This window comes from Mauremys reevesii, linkage group 7, assembly GCF_016161935.1.
Source record: "Mauremys reevesii isolate NIE-2019 linkage group 7, ASM1616193v1, whole genome shotgun sequence".
Lineage (NCBI taxonomy): Eukaryota > Metazoa > Chordata > Testudines > Geoemydidae > Mauremys > Mauremys reevesii.
In genome coordinates, this window is record NC_052629.1 from 44,432,861 (window position 1) to 44,450,071 (window position 17,211).

The 17,211-nt window shown below is 41.9% G+C and overlaps 1 protein-coding gene across 2 annotated transcripts in view; it reads left to right on the forward strand.

The window, feature by feature from the left end:
• CTNNA3 (catenin alpha 3) overlaps positions 1-17,211 on the forward strand; it is a 958,387-nt gene that overhangs the window by 525,206 nt on the left and 415,970 nt on the right. For both annotated transcript variants that reach the window (XM_039481066.1, XM_039481067.1), the window contains one exon: positions 7,460-7,612. In XM_039481066.1, the coding sequence (XP_039337000.1) occupies positions 7,460-7,612 (153 nt within the window). The remainder of the gene's footprint in view (positions 1-7,459; positions 7,613-17,211) is intronic.

The following is a 17,211-nucleotide window of genomic DNA, read 5'->3' on the forward strand; positions in this document are numbered from 1 at the left end:
GGTCCCACTTCTTCTTTCTTGGTTTTCTTCCTATTTATATGGCTAAAAAACCTTTTGCTATTGGTTTTAATCCCCTTCGCTAGGTCCATCTCCACCCGTCGCTTTGCCTTTCTCACTGCTTCCCTACACCCTCTGACCTCAATAAGGTAGGTTTCTTTGCTGATCCCTCCCATTTTCCACTCCTGATATGCTTTCTGTTTTTTCTTAATGACCCCTCTAAGACGCTTGCTCATCCAGCTCGGTCTAAAACTGCTACCTACGAGCCGTTTTCCCTTTCTCGGGATGCATGCCTCTGACAACTCCTGCAACTTCAACCTGAAGTAACCCCAGGCGTCATCTGCCTTTAGATCCCTAAATATGTTAGTCCAGTCCACTTCCCTAACTAGTCGCCTTAATTTAGTAAAGTTAGCCCTTTTGAAATCGTAAACCCTAGTCTCAGATGCAATATTGATTATCCTCTCATTTATTTTGAAACGAATTAGCTCATGATCACTCGAGCCAAGGTTGTCCCCTACAACTATTTCCTCAACAAGGTCCTTGTTGCTCACCAAAATCAGATCTAAAATGGCATTCCCCCCTCGTCGGTTCAGCAACCACTTGATGAAGGAATTCATCAGCTATCACGTCTAGGAAAAGCTGAGCCCTATTATTATTACTAGCATTTGTTTCCCAATCTATATCCGGGAAGTTAAAGTCCCCCATGATCAAGCAGTTCCTATTAGTATTTACCTCCTTAAAAACATTAAAGAGCTCTCTATCTGTCTCCAAGCTAGATCCCGGCGGTCTATAGCACACCCCAATCACTATCCCGGGTGAGGCTCTGGTAGTTTTCTTCCCCAATGTGACCATTGCCCAGACAGACTCCGTATTATCCATTGCATTGCTAGTTATTTCTTTACATTTCACCTCATTATTGATATACAATGCTACTCCCCCACCTTTACCTTTGCATTGGTCTTTCCTAAACAGCACATACCCTTCCATACCTGTACTCCAGTCATGGCTACCGTTCCATCATTTTTTTCAGAAATTTGCTTATTATGGCATTTGGAAATTTGCAGTAATTTTATGAAATGTTGTACAGGACTGATGAAATTTCACATATATTATTCTTGTCTAGCTGAATTTTGCCCAAAACCAAATCTTGAAAAGCCATTTTTGTTTGAAAATTAATACTTATGAGTTGCGTAAGAACTGCTTGACAAGGAGGTTAATGATGCTGTATACCTTGTGACCACGTTGAGTGGAGGAATAAGGCTTGAGCTGAAAGGCATGAAATCCTGAGTTTTATTCCTACCTGTGCCAATATGTGGCTTTAATAATTCTTTTCAATTGTAGCACATAACAAACATTAATTATGCTTCCCAATGCTTCTGTGAAGTGGATAAAAATAATTACTCTGGTTTGTTTCTGGAGTTTTCATAAGGTATTTCAGGCTCTACAAGACCAAATGAAATATGGAATTAGGACTTCTCCAGTAGCTGTTTTTTGGTTCATATGGCTCAACTGGCAAGATCAGGGCCATAGTGTGCTCTGTCCCATGAGTAATGAAATATTTTAGTGTTCTACAGCTTCCATCACTTTGGTGCTTCAACTTCACACAAAATTTTATGGAGGTGACACAGTGAAGTTATGTTTGAAACTAGCTTTAATGAGTGATAGGCGATGTAGAACACAGCACACATGTCCTTCATAGACACATTGGTCCAGTCACCATCTAGCTGGTAGGATATCATGAGCCATCCCACAAAGCCAACTTCAGTGAAAAAAAGATAGGGAAGGACGGATTCAAAAGTGGGTGTATCTCATTTTGGAATTGTATATTCTAAGAATTTCTAAACATGTTAAAATATTTTAAAATGTTTCCTGTAGCTTTTGTTTATTATGTGTATGGTGCCATAGATGTTCATGGCACTTTTATCATTTAGTTATATGTGTGCAGTCTACCCTAGATGAGTGCTTCCCTCACTAGCAGAGCTGTATATGTTTTAAGGAAGAGATGATGGCACACTGATTCCAATGTCTCCTGCTATGTATCTTGAAATATTGCCAGTGTTAATACTCCCATCCCAGCTCTTTCCCGTTGTACTTGTGGATGATCTGTTGTGCTTTGCACAGATGTTTTGCCTATGGTTATTGTTTAGTTATTTTCTGGAAGGGATCTTAGGGCAGATGTTCCCATGTCTGTCCCCTTCTCCTATCTACTGATAGCTTTTCTGCACACACTGCAGATTTCATTGCCAATGTCCTTTTGAAACAGGGAAAAGAGATTCCCTCACTAATAATTACTCTGTTTATTTCAGGTCTTTTGCCAATGTTGCAAGTGAGAAAGCAGTTTTCCACACTCATCACAACATTGGTTCTAATAGCATCACACACACATGCTGAGATTCCTTCTTTACCTTCTGAGGACAGTATACTGACAGATTTTTATAAACTATGCTTTTCCATATATTCATTTTTCGCCTCCTCTGATGCTTCAGTAACCAAATCCAAATCCTTCATAAGGGGAAAACCTTACACCTTAAACAACAGCAACAAAATAGTTTGCCAAAAGTCACCCTTTCTCTGCCTCCTGCTTATGGTGTCTGCAACATCTTTCTTTTTCATTGTATAATATGATACGTTTACTGTCCCAGTAACAATCACCACCAAGGTTGTGCCTGCTTTCCTTTGTCTGCCTGCTTGCCTTTCTGCCAATATTATAATGTAGTTCATGGGGTTCTGCCTCATAGGCGGTAAGAGTTAGAAACAGACCCCTTAAGTATAGAAAAAATTGCTTGCTATGATCATGTTGAAGAGAAATTGATATTGCTTTAGACACCACAAAATAATTTTTCTGGACTTTGCCTTTCAGTCTTTTTCCCTTCCTTTCTCTTCACCTTTTTATCCCTTTCCTTGTTTTTGCATGATTTTGTTTCCTTTCTTTGTGTGTTGCTATAAGAATTGTTTCTAAAACCCAAGCACCATACATAACTCAGCAAAAGTAAAACACAGCAACAATATTTCATAGTTTTTATTCACCACAACAAAAGGCATGGCTGTGGCTCTGTTCTCTTAAAAGTAACTGTTTCATTTTGCTGAATTTCAGAAGAGTTCCTCAGAACCACAGTATAGCAAGAACTAAAAACTTCATATATGAAAGATTAATTAAGCCAATCAATCAATAAACAGCTAAAGAGAAGAGTTATGCAACGAGATAACATAAAATGTTGATTAGAAAGCTGGCTTTAACTTTCTGGATGCTGCAGATATGTTATGCGTCAACGGGGTTATTACAGTACCTATTCCTAAAATGGAACTTTGATGAAACTCTGTATGGATGCAGAGATCTGTGTTATGCGGGACTGGGGCCTTAGTATGCAATGTGGCATTTGTGGTGTTCTTGTACAGCATCACATGATAGCATGAACTGTGCACCTATTAAAATATTATCTGACAAGCTCTAAAGGGCTTGCTCCTGCAATGCTGAGGTCAGTGGGAGATTTGCCTTTGAATTGAATAGGTGCAGAATCAGGCTGTCCTTTGAATGCATTAGTTCAGTGCAAGTGAAATGCAGTAAAATGAGTGAAATTTAAGTAATACACGCATTTTTAGATGACATGCTTGATTTGGCCATTACCTGATCCAAAACAAATCTGTCAGAGAAAATGAAACAACATCCATGGATACAGTGCTGCTGTGGCTTTTTTATGTTAGTATTGTAATGAAATTTGGCAAGTTCAGGACCTCTCCCTTCATAAAGAAAATAATAAAGTAGATTGGCGTGTATTTAATTGGAATAGCAATGTCTTAGACCCTAATCCTATAAAGGCATACAGACATGCTTAATTTTAAAGAGATGAGTAGATCCACTGACTTCAATTGCACTAGCCACATGAATGAAGTCAAACGTGCTTTTGCAGGATAGGGATCTACATGTATTTTGCTCTTGTTGTTGAAACTCTTACTCTCCCTTTCTGAGTTGTTAAAATGGAGAATAAACAAATGTAGGTAGGTGTTGAATGTGCAAATGGAGACTCTAATACTGCACTGGGATCTGATAAGCTGGGCCCCTATGGGCATGTTGACACTGCACATCAAGGCTACCTCTACACTACGCACTGATTGTGGTGGCGTGTAGTATATGGGTAGCTACAAGTCAAAGTGAAAAGCAGGCTGCATCCACACTGTGGCATGTAGTTATATGTGTCAGTGAAAGGCTTTGATGGAGGGAAGCAGTAGGAAAAGTTTTCAGAAGCTCCGTGCTACCAGATTCTTTCTGGGGAAAGCCACCAGAAGCCTTTCTTGTTTCCGGACTCTTTTTAAGTGGAGGAAGAAGGCTCTGGCAATGGGGAGACAGTGTAGGGTGACCAGATGTCCTGATTTTATAGGGACAGTCCTGATATTTGGGACTTTGTCTTATATAGGGGCTTATTAACTCCCACCCCCACCCTGATTTTTCACACTTGCTATCTGGTCATCCTAAGGCAGTGGGACACTGCATTGCTAAAAAGAGCAGTGGAGATGGGGAGACACAGCTTGGGCAAGAAGAGAGCAATGTAGGTGAGTACTCAGATACATACCCACATCCTTCAGGCATGTTTTTACTTGCCCAAGCTGTGTCTTGCCAGCTACACTGCTGTTTATACGCATGCTGGGGTCAACCCAAGTATGTACACTGCATGCCACCAAAAGAAGTATGCAGTGTAGACGTATCCTACACCAGAGGTCTGTGGAACTTGGGCTTGTGGACTCAGTGTTCCCAAGCACATGCTTGAGCAGTCCCACTGCATTGTAAACCTGTGTTTAGAATTCCTGGACCCAGGATTCACAGCCATGCTAATGTGTCCATGCTGCACTAGGCAGACTTTCTGACTGGGGTCTGTGGCTTGATCTGCATCCACACTGCAGAATGACAGGGCTTAGACCCAAGTCACAGCAGGGCTTAGGGTCTGATCCTCCCACCGTAGCAGCGTCCTAGGACCCGAGTCATGAGTGCTTCCTGAACCGGATCAGATTGATTTGTGTGTGGAAGGAAGAGAGGCTTGGGCTAAAACCTGAATCAGAGCCAGGGCTTAGTGTGCAGTGTAGACATTATGTCTGTGCAGCATCTCATTGATTTAGGATCGTATAATGTATATTATGTGATGAGCTAGTTTCAAATAGATTGCAAAAAGTTCCAAAAATGGCTTGAACAACATTTTTCAGGAATGTCAGTCTGACTCAATGTCTATTGAAGTCAATGGGATGCTTTTCTTTGACTTTAAGTATCTGATCAGGACTTTAGATAGACAGGTATTTTCCAAATAGTTGGAATCTATATTAGGGTGACCAGACAGCAAGTGTGAAAAATCAGGACACGGGGTGGGGGGTAATAGGTGCTGTAGAGGGGTTGGACTCACCCCTGCGGCGCCTCCTGCTGGTGACTCTGGGAATTAGCTCTGTTCTAGCACTGGAGCACCCTCTGCAGGCCGGTGATCCACCTGTCCTCTGGCCCCTGTGTCCCTCCCTGGACTCGGTGCCTTTTCACATGGGGTGCTGCCCCTGGCAGTAACTCCTTTGTCTCTGGGTCTCCCCTCCTTGGGGAACCCCCACCCTCTATCCCCACCTTGCCTCAGTATTGGCTACTGCCAGTCATTGTCTAGCCCCACACTCTGGGGCAGACTGCAGTATCAGCCTACTCATCACAGGCAAAGGGGTTTGGACCTGCTGCCTTGGCCTACCCCTGGGCTGCCCTCTGCAACCCCCAGTACCTGTTAACCCACTGCTAGGCCGCAGCCTGGGGCTTTCTAGGCTGGAGCTCCCCAGCTCCTCAGCCTTTCCTCAGCCCTGCTTCACTCAGGTATCCAGTCTCTAGCTCCTTACAGTCAGGCCCTTCTCTCTCTGAAGGGAGAGAGAGACTGACTGTGCTTCTAGCTTCCCTGGCCGCCTTATAAGGCCCTTGGCTCAGTTTGGGGCATGGCCCCAGCTGCAGCCACTTCCCCAATCAGCCCAGCCTAAAGCAGCAGCTCTCAAGCCCTGCCAGGCCACTTTTAAAACCCTCACAGCAGGAGCAGGGTCCACCCTGCTACAGGTGCCTATAGAAATATCGGGACCCTATAAAATAGGGACATCTGGTCACCCTAATCTATATCCAAAGTTTGCCTTGCAAGCACAAATTTCCTCTGTTGCTAGCTCTTTGGGTATGCTTCCCCATATAAAGGGAGAGTAACATCAGAAAGGCTTTGTTTTTTCATATCTGCCTAACCGTAGGAGTGCTTACCCACACTGAGCTTTTTCACAGAGGGACATTGGAACTAAAATGCTATATTAAAATATTTTCCTTTGGGAGCAAACCAATTAGTGCCTTTTTTCACTTCAATATTAGTTTTAAGATGCTTTTTCTTTTCTGTTGCAATCAGTGTCTTTTGTATTACTATCAACATTTTTATATGTACTGATAAACCGGCTAGAACAAATAAGTACATATTTTGCACTGGGGAACTTAATACAATTGATAAGGTTAATTATATTCCATGTAATGCTTTGATTTGTGTACTTCCTAGAGTGTATTATATGATTACAATGAACTCATTTAGATTTAGAACCTAGAAAATATCCTCTGAGTAATTTCCCAAACATCAGTTATAAGATTATATGAAATCTAATTTAAGAGAACTAATTTATACTGGAATGCTACACTTGTTTAATAATTTAAGATGGAAGTTCAAGAACAATTAATGCAAATGGAGAAAATTGGACATCAGACTTGTTTATTATTCTCCTTGCTGTATTAATCTATCACATGTTCTTATCAGTGATCTCATTGGTATAATTACCATGCCATATACAATTTAGCTAATCAAAATATATTGTTGGGCTTGCAACAAGGTAGAAAACATTTGGGTAATTTTACAGTTATGACAATATGTGATGTAGAATATATTGGGTATAAATGAGAATAAATATCATTATACATGTATGCTCTTCCAGAAATAAAATATCCTCCTTTCTTAGAGCCTGATCTTTAAGAGAAAATGCAAAGGAGACAAGGATAGATTTATTTTAGTGATAAATTATTTATTTTATTGGACCCAATTTAACAGTCCATCCCTATTCAGAAAAACATTTCAGTACATGTTTAGCTTCCATTGACTTCAGTGGGACTCATGTACCTGCATAAATGCTTGCTGAAGTGGGACCATAATATTGTGTGTGTGTGTGTGAAATAATATATTTTATAATAAAATTATCCCTAAAAATTATATACAGATATCTTTGAAGTGGATAAATTGTAGCTTTAGTAATTTCCATGTATATATTTCCCTTTTTATAGGATACAAAGAAATTAATAGAAGTGCTGATAATTTATAGTTCAGATTGCAATTACTGTATATTGATCTTATTCAGTTGTGATAGTTTTTATATTTACTGTAGTAGTCTGTAATACAGAATATAATACAATCTGCTGATAGGAGGATGATGCTTTATTTTTCAGCTTCGGAAAGCTATTATAGATCATGTCTCAGACTCCTTCTTGGATACCACTATTCCACTTCTAGTTCTCATTGAGGCTGCTAAAAATGGAAGAGGAAAGGAAATAAAGGAATATGCTGCTATATTTCAAGAACACACCAGCAGGCTTGTGGAGGTAGGTTTCATGGATCTATAGCTGGATTGAATATATATGTGATAAGTGACTTCATACTGCACTACATTTTTCTGCCTGATTTGATAACATAGTTACGCACAGTAACTCAGCAAAATGCATCAGCAGCTAAATTCAGTAACAACATATGCTTTCTTTGTTTACTTCCTGCATAGCTCTAAGATCTGGATTTATGTGATCTTGGCCTCATATGAGATTTCATGACAATGGAAACTAGTGGGTTATTTTCTTCCCTTTTTAAATCAATGGGAGGCTTTCTGAAGAGGAGTTCAGTAGGAGTAGGATCAGATGGTAAGAAACAATAACTTGAAATATTTTGGAACTCTACTACCTGGACTGTTGGAAGCCACAAGTCAGTGTTAGTTATTTGTGAACTGTTTCATCCTTAATGTCTCTAACATGCAGCATAATGTGAAATGTATAATCAAGCTTCCTGATCAAGGACTTGTTACTTGGCCCGCAGTTTAAAGCCATGTTCCTGGAAAACTGATCCATGGTGGGTAGATGCCTGTGGTTGTGTGGATCCTGGAGTAGATATAAGAATCTGCCTGTATGTACCAGTTTGCAGGATTTGGTCCTAAAAATATACTCAAATATGTGTAAAAATAAGTTTAATTTTATTCAGAGAAGAATAATTTTATATATAAAAGATAAGAACATTATTTTCTATTACTTGTGCTGAATAGAATTGATTGGGACGTTGACACCCAATCCTGTAAACACTATGTACATGAGTAACTATACTCAAAGGGTCTATTCACATGGATAGAGTTACTTGTGGTTGTGCAGCACTGGGGCTTTAAACACTAAAACACTGGAAATGCCCAAGATGGGGTTCTCAAAGCAATATAATCTCAGATGCATGCAACAGATGAGCTGCTGCTTTTTCCTTTTGTATCCAATGTCAATGATGTAAAACTTGGGGAAAAATCAATGATTTTTCTGTCTTTATTATATTTATTTCTTTGCATTATATTCAGCAGTAATGCAAGAAACCTGCAGGCCTGTATCCAGTAAGATATTAGCTTCAGCAAGTTAGCATAAGGCTTGAGGCTTATGCACTTTAAACAGATAAACTTTGCACAGATAAGTGGCCCAATAGAAAACTCCAAATATTTGGGGAGCTGAAAATAGAGTTTAAGGGGAAGTTCTGACCACAGGTACATGAGTCAGCCACAGAAGTATCCTGGCAACGAACTGATGTACATAGCAGGAACATGAGATACATCTAAGGTTAGCCTGCTTGTTTGTCTATATATCTTTTCTTATAAGTTTCTTATTTTCTTATGGGCTTGATTAATTGTTTTATTATAATAGGCGTATATTCGAGTATATTTTGGCTGTAACAGAAGAGACCTGCAGGCCACATCCTCTATGTTGAGCTAAGGCAAGGTTAGCATACAGATTTTTGGGACCTTTCAGCTAGATAGATGGTGATGAGCTAAAGCATAAGATCCATGTATGACTGTGACCTTTAACATAGAGGATGCATTAAAGCAGATTGCCATAGGGGCTTTCCTAAGTTCATACCCTTTTAAACAGATACACCACAACTTGGAACTTGGAAAGAACTGAAATAACCAGTCAGGACAGAAATAACAAATATGATACCTAATCACAAAAGGGTGATGGTAATAAATTGACATATAATAAATTAAGATAATTGATATACTAACCTATAGGAAAAAGCTACTCCAACATTAGTAAGGTGCGGAAATACAAATAAGGAAAAGGGGGAAAATCCCCTACTGAATATGCATCGAGCATAGCAGTGTCAACGTAACGTATTACAAAAGTGGCATCCCAGCCTAGGGGCAGTAGGAGAAAGAGATGTAGTCCTTGGGAGATGCCAGAATGATGGCCACTGGTGATGATGGGGAAGGTGATAGTGATGAGGAAGCAGGGGCGGCTCTAGGCACCAGCAAAGCAAGCAGCTGCTTGGGGCAGCCCATTTGCAGGGGCGGCAGCTAGCAGGGATTGAGCGTGGGAGCTGAGAACCAACAGAGGGCCCTGGGAGCTGTAGTTCCTTGGTTAGCTCCCTGCCTATAGAACCAGCCCTGGAGCAGGGAAAGAACTACATTTCCCAGCATTTCCTTAGCCCATTTGGATGAAAGGTTTATTTGATGGGCAGCCTCTAGTTACGTATCTCTAACCAGCAGGCTCTGCTGAGAAGATATGATTTTAATCTGTGGGACTCAATGGCCAAATTTAAGGACTCACTGCCACAGGAGTCAAGGCAGGAGTTCAGGACCATTCTGGAGGATGGTGGCCAGAATCTCCCTCCAGGCAGCTCTGGATGCGGCCACCTCAGCAGCCAGAATAATGGCGTCAGTGGTCACCATTAGGCTCTGTTCACGACTCCAGTCATTGGGCCTCTTTCACAGAGTGAAGCAGTCTGTCCAGGACCTCCCCTTTGAGAGTACCTCCGTGTTCACCAAAGAAATGGACTCCAAGCTACATGGGCACATGTTGCACCCTGGGTGTTAGCATACCCCGAGCCTCCAAGAAGCATTTTAGGCCACAACAGTCTCCCAGATTCCCAGCGCCTCCCAGGCAGGAGCCCTCGAAAAAGAAAGGGAAAGGGCTATAAATATTGTCAGCCTCTAGTTTCTGCCTCGGCTTCCCAGTTGGGCTCATGTATATACCCGGCTGGGGCCAGGCAGGCCTTTTGAAGGTATGCCCAAAGACGACATACCAGTCTCGACTCTGGATCCATCCCCCTTTTGATTTTGGACTGCCTGTCACCCTTCTGCCCAGTGTGGTCTTACAAAACATCGGAAGGCTGGATACTCAGCACTGTAATAGTCAGCCCCACCATCCAGGTTTTGTGCACCCCTCCCTCTCAACCCCCTTTCCCATCCCTCTTCAGGGACCCTTCTCGAGCAGCTTCTCATCCAGGATGTGCAAGCCCTCCTATATATGGGGGCTATAGAGGAGGTTCTTCGAGGCTTGAGTGGGAAGAGGTTTTACTTCAAATATTTCCTAATCCTGAAGACCAAGGAGGGGTCTATGGACCTGTGTAACCACAACAAATATCTAAAAAATACTGAGAATCCACGTCGTCTCCCTGGCCTCCATCAGGAGACTGATACGCCACACTAGATTTGAAAGATGCTTATTTCCACATCTTCATCACCCATGGACACAGGAGATTCCTCAGGTTTGTGGTGGGTCAGTCCCACTACCATTTCACCGTGCTTACCTTTGGCCTATCAGCAGCCCCACAGGTTTTCATGAAATGTATGGCAGTGGTTACAGCCTTCCTCAGACGTCAAGGCATACAAGTTTTCCCATACCGTGACAACTGGCTGATGAAAGAACACTCGCAGGCTCAAGTCCAGCACAGCATTGGCATAGTATGGGCCACCTTATTAACAGGCACTGGGCCTGTTAATAAACAAGAAAATGTCAACTTTTGTCCCAGTTCAGAGAATAGATTTCATCGGGGCGGTGCTTAACCCCACCCAGGCTAAGGCCTATTTACTTGAGACCAGATTCCGAACTATGTTGGACCTGATCTCCCAGGGCACAACTCACCCTCTTACAACCACCCAGGTTTGGCTCAAACCATTGGTTCACATGGCAGCATGTACCTATGTGATGCAGTATGCCTGGCTACAACTCAGACCCCTACACATGTGACTGGTGTCAGTCTACTCCCTGGGTAGATGCCACTTGGACTCAGGATTCTGCTGCCCATCCTAGTTTTGCTGATTTGGTGGAGAGATCCGGACTCCATAATGAAAGGGGTACCCCTTGCTGCGCCATATCCATCGGTAACCTTGGTTTCAGATGCATCAGACCTGGGGTGGGGAGCCCATCTTGAGAGTCTCAGGAAGAACTTGCCACTGGTCCCAGGAAGAACTCTCCCTGCATATAAATGTCAGGGAGCTTAGCATAGTATGCTTGGCTTGCCAGGTGTTCCTTCCCCAAAGTGGTACAAGTGATGGACAATATGGCCTCGATGTTTTATATTAACAATCAAGGAGGAGCTCCATCTTCAGCCTTGTTCCAAGAGGCCTCGGCTGTGGGGCTCCTGCGTGAAACACTCCATTCAACTTGGGGCATCACATCTCCCGGGAGCCCAGACCGCACTGTTGGGTTACCTCAGTAGGTCCTTATCCTCTCACCATGAGTCACCCAGAGGTCACAAATGTCATCTTCCAGAAGGAGGGGCCTCTTTTTGCCACCAGACAGAACAGGAAATGCCATCAGTTCTGTTCACTGCGCAGGCTCAGCAGAAGCTACATTGCTAATGCCTTCTTGCTGTCATGGGCAGACCACCTACTGTACATCTTCCCATCACTCCCCTCGGTTCACAAGGTCCTCCTAAAGATCAAGCAAGACAAGTCGAGGGTTATCCTGATAGCTCTGGCTTGGCCATGCCAGCATTCATTCAACATGTTTCCAGACCTCTCAGTGCATCTACATTCATACTCCCACATCGTCTGGACTTGATTTCACAAGACCACTGCTGGTTGCTTCACCCAAACCTCACCTCCCTGCACTTGACAGCATAGTTTCTGCATGGCTGAACCCTGAAGAGTAGGCCTGCTCGGAACAGGTTTGACAAGTCTTGCTAGGTAGCAGAAAGCCTTCCACCCGGGCCACCTACTTGGCTAAGTGGAAAAATTTCACTTATTGGGCCTCTGAACAGAATATTTCTCCATCTCGGTCTTCTCTGCAGTCTATATTGGACTATCTGCTCCACCTAAAACATTAAGGTCTGGCTCTCTCATCTATTAAGTTCACTCAGCAGTCATCTTGGCCACCCACCCTCCAGTGTAGGGAAGATCATGTTCTCCAATGAGATGACAGTCGGGTTTCTTAAGGGCCTGGAAAGACTCTACCCTTGGGTTTGTGATCCAATTCCCCTGTAGGACTCAAACCTGCGCCCGTTTATGCTGTTAGTATCTTATGCTGCATCTCTCTTGGAAGGTCTCCTTCCTGGTGGCAATCACCTCAGCTAGAAGGGTCTCTGAGATCAAAGCCCCGATGTCAGAACCCCCTTATACAGTGTTCTTCAAGGACAAGGTCCAGTTGTGTCCCCATCCAGCCTTCCTATTAAAGATAGTGTTGCAGTTTCACAACAACCAGGATACAGCAACATCACAAGACCACTGAGGAGCCTCTGCTCCATACAGTAAATGTTAGGTGGGCCCTAGCCTTCTATATTGAGAGAACTAAGCCTTTCTACAAGTCTACACAACTATTTGTAGCAGTAGCAGAAAGGATGAGAGGGCTGCCAGTGTCTTCCCAAAGAATCTCATCTTGGATAATCGCCTGTATCCAGGCTTGCTATGAGTTCCACTTCCACTTTCAAAGTTCCACCACCAACCATCGTGACTAGGGCCGGCTCCAGGCATCAGCGAAGGAAGCCGGTGCTTGGGGCGGCCAATGGAAAGGGGCAGCACATCCGGGTCTTCGGCGGCAATTCAGCAACGGGTCCCTCAGTCTCTCTTGGAGGGAAGGACCCGCCACCGAAGAATGAAGCGGCGTGGTAGAGCTGCCGCCGAAGTGCCGCTGATTGCGGCTTTTTTTTTCTCTTCTTTTTTTTCTGTTTTGCCGCTTGGGGCAGCAAAAAAGCTGGAGCCAGCCCTGATCATGACCTCTATTTCCATGAGAGCTCAAGCTTCGTCAGCAGTGTTCCTCACACAAGTACCAGTCCAGGACATCTGCAGAGCCACAACGTGGTCATCGGTCCATACCTTCGCATCCCTCTCTGCCATCACCCAGCAGGCCCGTGACGATGCCAGTGTTGGAAGAGCAGTGTTGCAGTCAGCATGTCCATAAATTCTGAGCCCGACTCCAAGGGTACTGCTTGTGAGTCACCTAGCATGGAATGGATATGAGCAAGCACTCGAAGATGAAAGGAATGGTTACTAAACTTTCATAACTATTGTTCTTAGAGTAACTATTGTTGCTCATGTCCACATCATGACCCACCTTCCTACCCCACTGTCGGAGTTATCATCGAGGAGGAACTGAGCTGGATGCAGAGAGTGGTGCCCCTTATATTGGTGCATACATTCACAAATCCAGGAGGTGCTAGAGCTGGTCCTACAGATATCACCAAGGGAAAAATCTCTGGCAACTGTGCATGTGGCGTGCATGCACCTACCATGGAATGGACATGAGCAACACATCTCAAAGAACAAAAGTTATGGAAGATAAGTATCCGTTCCCCTTCCCCATCCTTTCCCAGGGCATATAGTACTAGTTCTTTATAGTGAGCCATTCACAAAGACATTCAGACTTGAAAACAATAGCAGAAAATTTTACAACGATAGCCTCATTCATTGCAATGAGTTAACTTGAAAATCTAGTGTGTCCTTTTTAAATTTACCACTTTAAGACTACTAAAGCAAGACAGTATAAGAAATATAATATTCATATTAAATTCATGCACTGTATATGCAATACAGCTCAATTTATTCAAACTTTTTTGGGAACTTCAAAGATATTTAGATAATGAGTGAATTACTTGGTAAATAGCAAATAATTCATGCACAGGAATATCAGATTCTTATTAAGAAGTTTTGGCTTAAAAAGGATTTCAGTATAGGATAAACTTGATTTTACTGTGCGTAGGTGTAAATGAATAGTGTGTATGTGTGTGTTTATAATAGATATTGTATACTGTCTCCAAGGGATTAATTTCTAAATTGTTTCAGGTTTTCAGATAATTCTATGTTCAGAGACATTGTTATGCTTATTTGAACATGCACAAATAGTGCCATTTCTTATTGTAGGAATTAATAGTTCCAAATTAGCACCCTACTGGAGTTTAAATTATTATTTCCTGGTGCTGAAAAATAATCACCATAATAAGTCATCTAATAAAATTGAAATAATCTATTGTAGATCTAATAGAAGTAGACTATTTTATTTAAAAGTTTTTTTATTGGTTTAAAGTTCTCACATGTCTCTCTGAACAACACCTTGATTAATGATATACAGAGGTATTTGATAAACAATACTGTTGGACTCTCCAGGAAATTAATTAGATAGTAGCTGTGTTGCATCTGTCAACTAGTAGCATATTAGATGTAAAATACACCTAAGCAAACCGCCACAAGGGGATTTTTTTCATACAAATTAACAGATTTGTTTGATTAAAAATGCAGTGATTTTCAGCAGCATTGGCAAAGAACAAAGAAAAATGAAGGCAGTAGTATCATGTACAGAAGGATAACCTTTCAATCAGCCTAAAATCTCTCTGGAGTAGTTCTGAATACCTAGAGTGATACATACAGACACAGTGTTCTGCTTTTGAGTAGCTCAAGTGCTTTTAATCTAAAAATGCATATATTTTGTTTCGTAATTCAGCTCCTGAATAATAATAATAATATAAGCAAACTATTGCTGGAGTTTGGCAGAAGATACAGCTGATGTGGTAGATTCAGCCCTTGGAAACCCTATCTTCTACCAGCGTAATTCCGGTTGCAGGGACCTCATTGGTGAAAAGTCTGTCTCGGGAGGGGGTTGCAGAGGAAGAAGATGCCCACAATCCCTGCTGAGGCATAGGGCCTGCAGAAAGCCAACAAGAACCAAGGGCAGCAATATCCAGCTAAGAGGAGATGAGCTGCATGGATACATGGCTAAAGCAACCTCCACTGGCTGAGATCCTATGTCCCAACCACAGATTGTTTGTTTATTTATTTACCTTGAAGTTTAACTTCCCTAATGAAACCCTAGAGGGAAGCTAGCTGTCCATACATCACTTGCATGCTCTTGGGGGTGAATCTCCACTTGGACACAGACACCTATAATTTACATCTTGCTGTAGAAAGGACTTTGTCAAAGCCAGTACGTCTAAATCTCTGAAGTGGCTTGCTGAGCTGGTACAAGATATTGATGGCATGCAGTTTATCCAGAGTCCTTTTGAATGTAATAACCTGTTTCTAACTGGGTAACTAGCATTATTCTGTTACCAGCAGGAGAACCATCATTTTCTTCTTTGTCTTTCTTTACTTTGTTCTTCTTATTTACTGAATAATTGTTTACAAAAGCAAGCAAACAAATACCTCTTACAGATTAGAAACCATCTTTGCAGGATCAATCCCTTACAGTGCCCTCTCACTGGAGAAAATAGTATATCCTACTTTGTTCTCTTGAATCTGCATATGAAGAAATACAAATAAGATTTGTGGTATTTTACTATGTGATCATATGGACTAGAGTAAAAAGGGGGAACAGTGAACAATTTATTTTATGACTGATGGATGATTGGGCTATGAAATCTTAACTAAAGTAATAGTTCCATATAAATAATATATTGTTTAGAAGGTAAGCAGTTAAAAGGAATATTTTATATTTAAAATGTAATAAAACAGTAGCCATATTACAGAAAGATTGTATGATACTCTGGACAACATTCCAATAACTGAGTATAGGTTTATTGTCATATTGCTATTACGTAATTATCACATAAATATGAATCTAACACTAAAAGAAATATTTTACTGTAGCTTTCTATCAGAGGTTCCTTAAAGTGACCATTGATTTTTATGAAGAAAATGTTAAGTGATAAACTAAAAATTAGATATGATGGTTACACTTCAAACATCAGATAGGCCAAAGACTTGGAACATACTTAGCATAAAAATGTACCTATCAAGTGTCTAGTGCTTGAAATCTGACTGCATATACCCCATGAAATGGTTAAATCTGGCAATTTTAAAGCATTCATGGAAGTGACATTCAGCTGTCAAAACTGCATTGAATCAACTGTGGGGATTTGGATATCTTTTTGGAGTGTAAAAAAAGATTTTTTGATAAAATTTTGCTGAGTGAAATGTTTTCATTTTAATGTGGTTGCACCCTTGACTATCTCCACCAAACCAAAACCTGTGTTGTGGCACTAGGCATGGTGCAACACAACCAAAAACCTATTCCACGCTGAAGAATAAACTCCACTTTCCATTTTCTGTGAGATGTTGTTCCACCCTCATTTGTCTCAGCATAGTAGTCTCTGAATCACTGAGGGTAAGTCTATACTGCAATTAAAAACCCCACAGCACCGAATCTCAGAGCCCAAGTCAATTAACTCGGCCTCACAGGGCTTTGTCTGTGGGGCTAAACATTGTAAAGTAGATGTTTGGGCGTGGGCTGGAGTCCAGGTTCTGAAACCCTCCCCCTTTGTAGGCTCTCAGAGCCCAGGCTCCAGTCCAAGCCTGATCGTTAGCCCTGCAACCCAAGCCCTGCAAGCCAGAGTTAGCTGAACTGGGCCTGCCACACATCTTTTATTGCTGTGTAGATGTACCCTGAGGGACTAAATGATTGTGGTTTGCTTAGGATAGGATTTGCTTATAGACTGTGTGGTAGGCGAATGAGGGAGTCGCGTATTGTTTGTTATAATTATCAGGTGCACCTCAGTTTACCTGTGTGATCTTGTTTTGCCTGACCACAAGAAGTTAAATCCAGGGACACAGTTACAGAAGTGAAAGAAGGAGTACACCTGAGAGGGCCAAAAAGGAATGTAAGGGGTGGCTCACTCAGTAACTGTGAGAGATGGATCTGAACCAAACTCATGTCTATAATAATGGGCAAAAACAAAACTGCAGATCTGAACAGTTCCT